This window comes from Coloeus monedula, assembly GCF_965178545.1.
Source record: "Coloeus monedula genome assembly, chromosome: 6".
Lineage (NCBI taxonomy): Eukaryota > Metazoa > Chordata > Aves > Passeriformes > Corvidae > Coloeus > Coloeus monedula.
This window is the reverse complement of record NC_138786.1, coordinates 49,527,134-49,541,215: the sequence shown is the minus strand read 5'-3', so window position 1 is coordinate 49,541,215 and position 14,082 is coordinate 49,527,134. Positions and strand designations below refer to the sequence as shown.

Sequence of the window (14,082 nt, the reverse complement as noted above, 5' to 3'; positions counted from 1 at the left end):
CAGGCTCCACTGAAGTCAATTACATGACTAAAGGTTATCAGTGAAAGCAAGGGAAGCAACATCAAATTCAGAACTTTTCCACCATTAATAGAAAGGATGAAGCATCTCAACCTCCAGCGTGTAATATATCTTGCCAACCAGAGGAGAAATAAAAGGAAAGAAAATTAAAATGAAGCAAAGAAAGCTGAATAAGATGTATTTTTTAAAAAATCAGAACAACAGAACTAAGAAATGGACTTTGGTCCAGTACTTACTCCAGGCATTGAGGCAATCATCTGTTTATGTAAGATTGTTGACTCAGCTAGTTTTGTTCCAGCATCTGCACAAACAAACTAAGAAGAAATTAAAGACAAGTTATTTTTTTAATTATTTTTTGAGGAACCTGAAGACACTAATAATTAATTCATTACTTCATTAAAATCAGTTCAGATCTCTTCTTGCTTTTATTCATGGTAATTTGCCTTCAGAGATCTCTTTCTTTATAAACAACCTACTTAACTCACCATTATAAATGAGATAATTTTAATGAAAAAAAATCTGACTTTAATGTGCTTAATTAACACATATGCTGTGCAGGAGTAATTTGAAGAATATTGTGTAACAAATCAGACTTTCTTTATGAAAAAAGATATATATTTGCTATTTCTTCCATATATCAAATGTTCCTCTTTCATTATAGAGTAAACCATGACAGAGAATGGTAAGGCAGGATGCCATATTCTTCACTGTGACATTATAACACGTTCACTGAAGTTCTACGATTATGCATTTTATGAAGAGCTTTGAAGCTGACAACAAACTAGTATGGTGTGGTATAACTTCTGCACAATACAGGCCACAATACTTCATAAACAAGCTGTTTCTGAGAGAGGGCCAGTGTCATTTTATTACAGTAGAATCTCTCTCATTGCTTTTCTTATGCTTTTATTTCACCTTTTTTCTTGTTTCTTTTTATTTCCAAATCCCTTGACCTAAAATCTCCCGAGTCCACATCATTCATACATTAAACTTGCCAATACTGTTATTTAATCATTATAAACTTCAATCATGCACTGGACACCCTGCAGATGATTTGCTTGTTCCTACAACTTCTTGTCCTAACATTGTACTTGCACTTGAGCAATTTTTGTCCATAGTGATGCAATGTAACTTTCTAAGAAGGAGCAGACAGAAAATAACTGTCAACTAAGGTCTAAGCATTAATCTCCCTTCTTATTAAAATTAATTGATACCATGGTACTTTCACAAACTGAGACAGATATTGACTACCATATTTTATGGCTGTCTAATGCATATATATGTTAGCAGTACTCTCAATGACTGACTGCACTTCATTAAAGTATTTCAAAATATCCTTTACAGCCCTAGAATTCACTCTTGCATTTCCACGAGCTTTACAACAAAACAGATCAGGTACACTGAATCTTAGAGACTGACTGAACAAGCAAATTCTAAAGAGACATCAGTATAATTTGAAGTCAATGGAAATCCTGAAGATGTGTGCTGATGAAATGTGAGCAGAGAAAAGTACTGGGAAACAAAATGCTGTGTGAAGAAGCAGTTCCTATGGAAACCCATGGAACAGCAGCATGTACATGATGGCTTTCATTTGCTAGGACAAATCAAGGAGACAGTCTTTCAGTACTCTTTATCATCTAGGACACCTATGCAAAGATTGGAGTGATCTGGTTAAAATTCTCATTCTTTGTAAAGTGGGATAAAGTTAACTCTCATCTTAGTCTTATGTCACCAGTGACACTGATGGCACTATGTAATCTGGATAAACGTGGGTGTCAAATGTACCTTTCTAGGAACTCCTTTGTTAGTCAGCCCACAACTGATCTATCATTAAATTAAAGTGCTCCTAGTTCCTTTGTTATCTGGAACATTTTGACAGAATCTCTGTATTCTGTGTGCAGTGTCTGTATAGAATCTTGCATACAGGCTAACATGTCCATGGAGACATGACTGTTGGAAATTAAAACCACTTCCGTTTGGTGCTGTGTTAACTCTGCTATGGCTTTATTCATTCAAAAGCATACAACCTGAATTAATATTGTAGCAGCTTTGTGTAGTAAAGAGGTGAACCAATTCCTTCATTCTGTTAATGGCACCAGAGAAAATTTAAAAACTAAGACACATATGCTACTGGTAGATTTCTTAAATTACAGTGGTGCTGGAGATGGGCTTAGTGGTTACTATGGTACTGCAATTCCAGAGGCTGTTGAATGATTCAGACCACATACTACTGAGAGCTGCCAATTTGCACAGTCAATGGGAGAAGTTGTCATCATGCCTCCAGTAGGCATCTACGGCAGATGGTCTGAATACAACCCCTATTCTCCACCACTGACTGCATAGAAACAGAAGCTGGCTGCTTTGGATTGCAGGAAATATGAATCACTTCATCAGCTTCTGAAAGAGAGACATCATAAAAGACATTTATATCCACATTAGATGCTGTTGTGTAAGGTATGAATACATCCCAAAGTGAATACAGCATATGGGAACAGTGCTAGGAGGAAAACCCAGGCAATTATCATTTTATCTTTATGAGATAAAGGTAATGTAAGAGAGAGTTTTGCTTACTGGGTCTCTCAGGCAATTGACCCAATATGAAGGACAAGTGTTAATCAGTTAAATCCCACTGCCAAAACTGACATGGCCTGTTTGCATTCTCAAATGAGAAATTCAGGCATGACTAGACTAGGGGATTGTCACGTGTTGGGGTAGCCACAGGACTGAACTACAGGACTAATGCAGAATAATTGCTTTATTCTGTAATACAGGAAAAGTCAGTTCAAGTCAAAAAAACCAATGCACACGGTATCAAGGTGCATCACTGCAGCCGTAAGACAGAAAGAGGTTGGTGGTTGTTATTTGATGGTAGTGACTGGGACTGAAAAAAAAGAAGTTTGGGTTTAATAATAATTAAAAAAAAAAAAAAAGGCAAACTTGTGCTTTTTAGCTTAAAATGGATTTTAAAAAATAACACCTTACCATCAAAAAAAAAAACCTCATCTGTTATTCTTCCCTTCCCAACTTCTCTCCCTAACACTGATGGCATAATAATTGTTTTCAGAGTTATCCTAACTTCTATATAATTTTATTAGTCAGTATTATTTCTGTGTCAACTGGCAATGACTTACTTACTATGAGCAATGTACCAATACTCAAAAGAAAATGAGTCCATAGTAAGCTATAGGAAGCTTTGACCCATAATGGGATGGGAAAGAGTGAATGGAGCTGTGACGCTGGGAGCATTATGAGGGATCTATGTAATAAACACCTCACCTGAACCTTATGGAGTGCTGTTATGCTGGTCCCCTATAATTTTAAGTCTGTAAATTTAAGTTCCTAACATATCATTGTTAGCTCATTGCAAACAATGAGAGCCCACTACCTGTGATGACATTTGATGGACTTCAAGAAATTGTGTTCATGGGACAGGCTTGTGGTGCCAAACTGTGCCACACTTGCCTTCTTGGAGGCCGAAGTTTTCACAAGTCTGTATCTTATTTCCTCATATTTTTCCAATGAAAATGCTTGCTTGACTCCACAGAATGAAAGCAGCAGAAATATTGTCAATGTATTCTTTACTGGGAAACTACAGGTTAAAAGAAAATGGCCTTCAGGAACTGCAGACAAGCTTACTGCCAGAAACTGAACTGTGGCCCATGATCAGCACCCCTTCCCACACAAACTGGTGACAGGGTTTGAGGCTAGGATATGAAGACAAGGCAGCACCTGGGGCAGCTGCCCCATCAGAACATGGTATAAAACTCAATGGACTCAACCCTTATGGGTCCCTTCCAACTCAAGATATATTCTGTGATCTTCAATACATCAGCAATGATGCACAGGTCATTATCATTATGAGAAATTTGGATTCCAACATTAAATTTTAATGTAGGAGCCTAAATGTATGCACCAATGCATACAAATGCAATTGGATTTGGATTCAGAAAGTTCTTCTTTCACCGACATTGCTGGTACTTTCTGTAACCATGCCGGACTTAGTTCTTCTGCTCTGCCCCACTCCTGAAGTTGGGCCAAGATAGGACCAGTATGAAAATTACATCAGAATCTCCTGTACCTGCACCAACAGCAGCAGATTCATGTCTGGTAAGGGTGACTTTAACTTGAGTGCTTGCAGTAACTCCAATATAACACAGCGTGTCAAGTAGAATTTGTCCCTTTCCTACAACAAAAAATACAGAATTGTCAATGTCCTGAAATTCACTGACAGCCACTACTAAACCATAAAGATACATTTTATCTAAGTTTAAGAATAACAAAGTTACAAAAGTGTACTGGTTTCTCCTGTCTTAAGAAAAAGATATCACCACTCATCATTTATATAATTCTACAGACTTAACCGAACAGACATCAATGAAGGTGATCTTCCTTTCGTGTTTTATCAGAAATTATATCCGAGATTTAATATTTCACACATGAGATACAGGTAGATTTTATAAAATAGTTATAAAGTCCAGGCATGCAAACATAGCTTTTATTAAGTGGTCCCATACAAAGAGAAAAGGGGAAAGCAGTAAGAAATGACACAGGAGAATAAAACTGGTGTGGTATTTAGCATTATTCTTTCACTGAACCTGCCAAAAACAGTCTACATTTCACCATATTCTTTTTCTGTTGTTTTCCCCCTTTAAAAAATGAGTGCCTGCACTATAGCTGCTTGGACTATCTATTTCCACTCATTAGACTGGCAGTACTTTTCCACTTCCACAATAAAAACAGTCTTGGCCACAGCTGCTACAACAGAAACACTTTAAAACATAGGGGGAAATCAGCCAGTGGAGATTAGCATGCAGAAGTCTAAGAACAGAGTTGTAGGGCTGAGTCAGCAAGGAGGTACAAGAGATAAGATGGGCTTGTTATACATCTTACTTTGTCATTCTCTGACTGTAGACAATAAGATAAAAACATAGAACCTGCTACTGACCACAGCAACTCAAGAATTTTGATCAGCAAGAGCACCATGCTCTATTTCAGACAACCACTAGAGACGAAATAAATTGTCTAATAAGAAGAGCATATCTAAAGTGTGCTTAAGATCTAAAACTTAGTATCCTCATACATTTGCCTGTTCACTTAAGTTAAATGTATGAAAATTTTTACTCAGTCAGGGCCTCAGTTTCTCCACAAAAATCTGTAAAATGTGACCATTTGTCTCTTCCTCAGAGAAGTTTTATGAGGTTAGTGAGAGACAACTTGAAGGCCACCTCCAGCTGCACACAGGAGAAGATGAATAGCTGGAAGTAAGAGTGACCTTTGGTTGCAGCAGACCAAGCAGTCGCCAGGGTTCCTCTTAAGAGAGCTGAGGTCACCACACCACCTGTGTGGCATACTGTCAAACAATGCGTGCAGCAGCAGTGCGTGTCTGCCACAGCACCCATATATCTTTGAAAGAAAACAGATCTTAAATATCAGGCCTTGATCTGGGAGAAGGTGCCAAAACAACAGAATGGTATGTCTTTCACGGATGTTAGATGCCAGTCTGTGAATCAAGAGACCGTACTTCAAGTTCCTAGTTTCCCCTTCAATTACATGGAGTGTGCAGACAGATAACATATTCAGATGATGGAACAGGTCCCAAACTGCAGTCCTTGTCCTTGTCTGACTACATTGCTGCAGTCTAGGCAGCTAAACTCGCAGGAAGCTAACACTCCAAAATCAGCTTGAGGGGACAAATATTCAAAAGTCACACATTCCACATGCATGAGTGGTGCTCTGATAAAAATTACACAATATAATAATATCCAGGAGAGGTCAGATGAGAACAAATATCTTCAGTAACTTATCTCCAACAAGGCCATGAGCAGAAGCAAAAGGAAGAATAAGAACAAGGCAAGCATGTGTAATTTTATCAACTATTTTCAGCTCAGGGAACTTCTGAGCTCAGCATGGTTTCTGTATAATTCATGACTCTCAATATATTTCTCTTCCATGTAACTGTCCATTGACCTCTGGGACTCATGTCAACCTTTAGCACAAATGGTACTTGGTAAGGAGTCACAAACTGTTGAAGAATCACTTCCCTTTACTTGCTTTGATTAGTTCCTATAAACTTAGTATGTTCTTTCCACTGGGAAGGAATGAATTACCCATCCCTGTCTGGATCACTTGTGACCTTGCAGACGTCTCTCACATTCTCACCAGTTGTTGCACTTTCAGATTGAGGAGCTCTGACTTAGTTGCTCTGTATGTGGAACTCACCTAACTATTTGATCATTCTTGAGATCATTACCTGCACTTTCTCTGATACTACAACATTCTGAGTGGGAATGGAGAACCAGAACAGCGCACAACACTCAAAGCGTAAAAAGATCCTGATTACTTGTTAGAATTCCCCAGGAAGAGTGCCCCTTCCCACCACCATATGCCTTCCCAGACTTGAGACACAGACACTATGCAGTGCCACACTCAAGTCAGATGACAATTACATCCCCCCAAAGAGTGGACAGAAGTTCTGATCAGTAACCCAGTACAGCAGCCTACACACACTGAAAAAGAAGGAAGACATAATTCTTTCAAAAGCATTCAACTATTTTACATACCAACATCTATGCTATACAGGATATTGGGCCACAATAAATTGCTTTGCCAGAACACTGGAAAGGAGGCATAGGCTTCATGAATCTCAGCTTTTCTTGGCTTTAGGGATAATACAGCAGTTGACTACCTCTTTCTCAAAGAAGCCTCCTATCTCACGGTCTAAACTCAATGTTTGTTAAGCACATGCAATGCAGAGAGATCGAGCAAAATCAGGCAAAATGGTTTTTTGACATCTGACTTCTTGCTTCCTGCACTGTAAATCAGGAGTGATGACAGGTAAGTCAATGGCCCAGAGTATCCTTCCTATCCAAGCCTACTTATTCCTATCATCCTGCTGGTGGTAAATATGTATAAACCTAGTTTATACATACTTTTAGAACTTTATACTCCGCCACAGGGCCACTGTTCCATAAAAGTAACACCCAGCGGAGTCACATATAGAAATTTGGTACCCAGAGTATCAGGAATACACTAACTACTTCAGCCTCTGTTCAGCCAAATTAACTCTCAAATGTCTATGCATCCCTATAGAAAACTGCTTTGCAACCTTTAAGTTGTGACTTACCACATGTCAATATGTAGAACATGAAACTCCTGAAGTTCTAGTAGTACCTCAGGGTCCAAACTTAGTAATAAGAGTAAATTTGGACCTTTAATGGAGTGTTATGCTATCCTCTAAGTAAGCCAGTATAAAGCAAAAATCTTTATCACCACTGCTACTACAGTAATTAAAAATACTGAAGATCTGCCACATAATATTCTTCAAAAAATTCAGTAGCAAAATCATGTGGCATTCTGCATTCGCTTGGTAAGGGACAACAGAATACTAGCAAAAGGTTAAGCTTAGCTTCAAGCTTCTGCAGCTGTAAGAGATAAGAAAGCCAAAAAATGTCCATTTAGGACCTTAAGACGCTTGAAAGGAAAACTAAAGATAAGATTACTATTGACAGAAAAGATGCTACTCTCAACTGAGAGTTCCAAAGGCGCTGAAAAAAACAAATTGCTGACCTGGAACAGAAACTCAGACAACAGAAATATCAGATTGACCTGAGTCTTCAGGCTCCAAGACGAGAAACTCAGATATTCCTACCACAGGGTATCAGGAAAATGTTGCAGTAAAGAAAGATTTGGAATGGTTGTACAGCACTGACCTCTACAAAGTGCATGTCAGAGTAGCTTGCTCTTTGAAAAGACAAGAATCCTCCACAGCTTAGCTGAAGGTTGGTGTTTTGTTCCAGTCACCACACTCAACGTTGCAAAACAAGCAATTACATTTGAATAGTTTCAATGCTCACAAATTATATTCATTCTGAAATTCACTTCTATGTGGTACTCTGTCACAACACTCCTATTTACCTACAGTGACTTCCACTGTAGAGAAAAAACACAGACATCATAACCGATTTGGTGTTTTTTTCTAACAGCAGTCACTAATTTGACACTTCTAAGGCAATACTATGGTAAGCTTTCAGAAATAACAAAGATAATGTAGTGTGGAGTTCCACTAAATTAACTATTTTGTGGCTATACAATGCAGAACATTCACTAATGCTTCCAATTTCTGGGTCATCGGGTTGCATTAAACTAAATCAAGATGATTTTACCAAGCACTGTAATCCAAGGTTCCTGTGTGCAATTAAGTACTCACTATATTAATAGAGCAACCAACCAGCAAGCATGCAAGAGACACGTGTGGGTTTTCTAATAGTGTGGTTTTATTACATTTTTGTGAAACTGCAGAGCCTGAGGAAAGTGAAAAATTTCCTGTAGTCACAATTTGCTTTAGCAGATATACAAAACACTCTGGTAAGACCACAAATGCAAGAGCAGTATCTCTGCTTCAGTTTTAAATGAGGCTTTTCTGTTTCAATGAAAAAAACCACTATCGGACTTCAAGTTAACATTTTTCTCACTTTGCCTTGTCCAAACCCTTAACTATAGCTCTAACTCAAAATACTTCTAAAAGCTAGGCAGTATCTTCTATATTCAGGATTATTCCATTTCATGAACTCTTCTCTTTCAAACGAGACAAAACGCTAGAACTTGCTTGCTGTCATTAGACATACTGTTAATTTCTATTTAATACTTCAAACCATTATATTTGGTAAAAATGTTTCTTATTTTCCTGTGGTGCAGTTTTTCTGTGAGAGTGCCATTGGTTTTATCATTTCTTCTTCATTGTTTGTCCAGTGATATTTTAAGTCTTGTTAAGACTCAAACAACGCATGTTCCAGTTGTACATTATCAAAACAGAAAACCATGTAGCTGCTTATGATATAACATTCCCTGAGGATTAATTACTGTTCTGACAAATGTATCAAGCATGGAAAACTGTGCACTTAGTGGCTAGGGCAACATTTTCGCTCAGTACTTTGACAATCTACGTAATGGAGTATATATGACCTTAGGTTCAATTGCTTTTCTGTTGTTCAGCTTCTCACTGATAGCTACAACAATGAACCTGAGTAATAACTAAAGTGTTATTTGTACACCATGGCTTTCATCCAGGAATCTTACAAACTTTTAAAAAGTGTACACATACTGTTCTCTTTTCTACACAGCTACAGCCATACATGCCAAAGGAAAATACCTAATACAGAATGAACAGGATCTTAGATAGAAAGCTCCTAACTTGGAGTCTTCCATCTTAGTTGTCTACTGCCTCCCCTCACAGCCATGCTCTCAAAAGGCACTACCAGGAATATTTAAGATTTTACTCATAAGTTATGTGTCTAAACTTGTGCACTAGGAAAGATATGACTGTACAGACGTTTTAAGTGATGCATCAATACCAGGTATCTTCTCAACATGAGAAAAAAATGCCCAAGTCCCAAAATCACATCAAAATACTTTTCTGAGCAACACTTGCAGCAGGTTCCCATAATCTGTGTCTTTACTGTGAATGTAAAACTCAGCATTATTAAAAGGTACAGAATCATGATCACTACTTGATTTACCAAACTACATTAAAACTGTTGACATGCCTGAAACTTGACACTGATTTCATCTTTACTTCCAAACTACTTGTGGGAAGCACAACTTTGTCCTGTTTTCACTTGTCCCTAAAGGAAGATACAGTGTCATTGTTACCTTTGTGAAGGCTCGGTAGCACAAACCACACAGTTCCACCAGGTAGGCCAGAGTGAAGACAGCATTCTGAATTACAAAACTCAGTAATTTTGAAAAAGGTTCCAGAAGACTCTGCAATGACATGTGTTACAGAAATCAATAACTCGTTGCCCAAAAAAGCAAAGAAGCATTCCAACTCTGAAAACCTGAATGGAACAGCGTTATTTTTGGCTCAGAGGCTATCTGCCTGGGATTTACACTGTTTTGGTCAAACAGCTGTACCATATGCCTTCATGCTTCTGTCAGAAATTAGAAACAAAAAGGTAGAAAATAGTTTCACTTGTGACATGGTGTTTATAAGAGATTCTGCATAGTTTATGCAGGAAAACCTCACTGACTTCAGTGGAATTGTACTGAAAAATGTCTAAGGAAGCTCATTACCCTTTTTTAAAAAAGAAAAAAATAGATGAGAGAAAAAAAAAAGGAGAACATCAAATCTTTAAGAAGACATACATTCACACCCACACAAAAATGTAATTCTACCCCCACTTTACTGTAACCTAGATTCCAAAGCTCTTATCATTCTCCAAACAGTATTGGACTGCACAATTTTATGCTTATATATAACACTTTCCTAGCCAGGGGATAAGAACACATTCATACAGTAGCACAGGCTGGCTAAATCTGAGGAAACAGAATTTTGTCTTCTTGGAACTTACCCTGGTGGCACTAGTGGTAGGTATCTTCAACAAGCAAATCATGATTCTTAAACTGGAGTCTAAAGAACACTGAACATATTTGAAAGCAGAAAAGAAAAAGAAAATAAGTTAGTATCTTTCTGTGCACACATCTTGCTTATAGTGGTAGCAGCTATGAATAAGTTATAGGAGAAGTCTGAAAAAATAATGATTGATTTTTAATTACTTTCTCTAAACTGGCTTATTCTTGAACACAATCATACCCAATCACACCCCTTCAGAGGTAACATACACAGCATAGGTACCCATCATCTACCTAATTTTGTATTTCTGTGCTTGTCCTGGTCTCTGATATTTTCCTTCACATCTCAAGACAACTCACAACATCTAACATTGGAATATGCCCTGGCAGCAGCTGTTTCAGATTCCTTAAGCTGTTCCTTATGATGTAATCTTTATTTCGAATAAATCATACAGGTTACAGCACTGAATGGACTTTTCAGGATCAGTCCACTGTCTTGCCTCACCCCTGCTGTAAACATCTAGAATATGAAAGTGTCCCCTATGACCCTAAAGAAGAGAACAGGAGATTGAAAGCTCAGGAGCAAGCAATTGCTTTTCTTGTATCACTAATAATTCCTCCCATGAATAAAACGCAAATCAGAGTAAACACTCCACCTAAAGGTTCCGTGAATGGCGGATATGCAGTTGGAATCACTAAGATCCAATTAATTTCTTTTTATTTATTTCAGTTATACAAGATGCAGCAGATTGGGGTGACTAGTACACAGAGGGAATGGTTATTGCCTGTTTGACTTAGTAAGTGCTGAAGGATAATGCCACAATTTACCAAAATCTGAAGAGGTTTCAAGATCTGGCTACTGCATAATAGAGCCAAGGAATTTAGTATTGTTCATGTAGCTGGGTAGTGACACCCAATTTAAAAGACAATTTTATCAGTCACAGATTTAGATTTTGGATCCCTCAGCCCATACTGAACAACACTGCTTTGTATAGAAGAAATTACCACTGGGCTCATTCACACCATAGGAAATAGAGTAAGGGCATCAGAACTCCATGTTTACTGGAAAGACTCAAAAGTTTTTATTATGTTTGCTGAAACGATATCTGGAAATATACACACCAGGAGATAAGATCCTGCTGCATCTCCTCTGAGCTCTCAGAAATCAGAGCCCAAAGCTTCTGGATTCAGTTTCCTTTACAATATTCTATTACAATCAGGACTACAACCTGGTCAGCCAAACAGGCTAGGCCCAATTCCCAGTAGTCTCAGTTGTTTCTTTCTGTCTGACTACTGTGTACTTTTAGCAAATTAATTAGGTGGTGCTGCTCTTCTTGAGAGTTTTATTTAGTTTTAACAGTTAAAACTAAATTTAGATAGATTTTCATGGTTTAAATACTGACTCTCTCAAACGCAGTATTCTAATCTGACAGGGAGTAGAAAGCAGATAGGAAAAATGCCAAGAAAGAAGTGACAAGTACCCCTTTCAGAGTTGCTGTTGTTATCCACAGAAAACATAATTAAAGGGATGGATCAGAGATACAATAAATCACAAGAATAATTCACACGAACCCACTCTGATTGGTTATCCACAGTTTTCCCACTGTTTCAATACATCCTGACCAATGGCAATATAGCTTGCTTCAGATGTCCATACATCATACCTTAAGAGGCAAAACACATGGGAGTTTAGTAAGGAAGGTCTGAAACTGATTACTAATTGTGGTCCAGAGGTTGCTGGGCGAATCCATTGGCAAGGCTTCCATGAAAGTAGCAATGTTTTCCAAACAGCGTAGCATTGCACCCCCTGCTGGCAAATTCTTTTTGTTGTTTAAACCCTGGGAAACAAAGCGATAACTGTGAACAATCACACCCGTGCAGAAGTGGTCCCTTACACAGTATTTGAAAGTGCTGAAGTTAATTTGTTGAGAGGAAATACTGCGTATTTTCTCTATGATGCTAATGATAGTGTTGTGCTGGGAAGCTGAACTGAGTATGTGATAGTTAGTCCAGCAGTTCCTAAAGTACTGACCAAAAGATTTTGAGCCAAAATGTTTTGTAAGCAGGGTCCTAACTCATAATCTGCTTAGACTGGCATGGCAGTAGAAAAAGCAAAACTCAAAGTATTCAGCAGCAGATTGCTCATGTTTTCCTTTAGACAGTTCTAAAGATATGTTCACTAATGTTCAGCAGACCATGTGTGCTTTCGTGGCTTCTGTCCTAGAGTGAGACTGAAAAGACACGAGCAGTTTTAAAGTGATGTCAACATCTTGTATGAAGCAATTGCCATGTTCTTGGAAAAGCAGGATACATGCAAGTGACTAGTTCTAGCAGGAGGAAAAATGGTACAGTAGAAATAAGCCAACTGCATAGAAGGCAGTCAAAGGCAGGCAATAGAGTTTTGGAATACTTAAGAAAAACTGTCATCAGATAAAATGAAGAGGGGGAACTGAGATGTATGAGCAGAAATGTTCCTGAAAACAAAAAATAGAAAGGAATGGGACACACTACTTGTGGTGAGGACAGCCTAATTATTTCCAAGGAGGACAAAACAAAAATTCACAGTGTTTTTGATGAAACAAGTTTGAACTCAAATGAGGAAAAATGATCCTGATAATGCTAATAAAATTAGCATCATTAACATAGTCAATTGTCAACATACCTCTAACAGCTGGCTCAGAGCAGCGATGGAACTCAGCTCACTGAAGTCCATCAGAGACATGGCTAAAGTCCGTAAAAAGCTTCCATCTGAAATTTGAATGACATTTTTGCACTGGCTGTTCATACAGAGGAAACAAAGGGTTAAAAATGAATTCAGGTATTGCACATTACCTTTAATAATGCTCTGGAAGAGCTGAGGGAAGATGCCATTGGGAGCCAGCTGATGGAACACACAACGGAGAAACTGCTTGGCCACACCTGCAGCATTTCCAGGGATCATCATGCTGAAATGAAGGGAAAAGAAGAGAAAAAGAAAAATTGCAGTGCAGATGAAACACTTGTCAAAGCTGACTACACGGAGAAAATAAAGATGATGCTATTCTTTTTAATTATGGAAGTGTTCAGTTATGAGTGAGATAGTCAAAAACAGAACTGTCCTGATCCTGAAAATAAGTCTGTTGATTTTATGACTTCAGCTCAACTATGAAGAGATAAAAAAGTTACATACACGTACTTAAAGTATTTGCCCCAATAAATAGTTGTATTTTTCCTGATTCTCCACATATTTTTATTTGTGAATCATCTGAATTTGAAATACAATCCTGCTCTCACCTTGTGTATTCCAGTGACACAGAATAAGGTTCTTGGCTTTATCATAAAACACATGAACAACAGGTAAACAAAAATATTACAATATCCATTTGCCTCTTGCAGTTTCCTTCAAGAGATGAAGTACTCCCTAATCACTCATAAATGAATGCTTTCATTTTAAAAGCCTAAGTATTACCTATTTACTCATAAACTGCACATCTTAACGTGCTTTACAGCTTCTCAAAATGAATTTATCCTATTCAGCATCTGATTTACATTATGAGGCAACACTACCAGGGATTCTCCATGGCCAAGGATGATTCACTTGATTGGAGATAGTTTATCAAGACAAATACCGAACACAGAATCAGTTAGAAAAAGCTGCACTGAAATTGCAAAGGCAAGACAGCATCTGAATCCGATTTTTTCCAGGTTTAACATATATGAATATGGGCTCCTGTTCAT

The 14,082-nt window shown here is 37.9% G+C and overlaps 1 protein-coding gene across 2 annotated transcripts in view; it reads right to left on the bottom strand.

Moving 5' to 3' along the window:
* The window catches only part of UNC79 (unc-79 homolog, NALCN channel complex subunit), a gene marked incomplete at both ends in the record, with an annotated part of 106,084 nt that overhangs the window by 16,935 nt on the left and 75,067 nt on the right, over positions 1-14,082 (bottom strand). For both annotated transcript variants that reach the window (XM_082282942.1, XM_082282943.1), the window contains 7 exons: positions 255-332; positions 4,097-4,201; positions 9,667-9,777; positions 10,365-10,433; positions 12,030-12,203; positions 13,028-13,113; positions 13,198-13,310. In XM_082282942.1, coding sequence (XP_082139068.1) covers positions 255-332; positions 4,097-4,201; positions 9,667-9,777; positions 10,365-10,433; positions 12,030-12,203; positions 13,028-13,113; positions 13,198-13,310 — 736 coding nt within the window. The remainder of the gene's footprint in view (positions 1-254; positions 333-4,096; positions 4,202-9,666; positions 9,778-10,364; positions 10,434-12,029; positions 12,204-13,027; positions 13,114-13,197; positions 13,311-14,082) is intronic.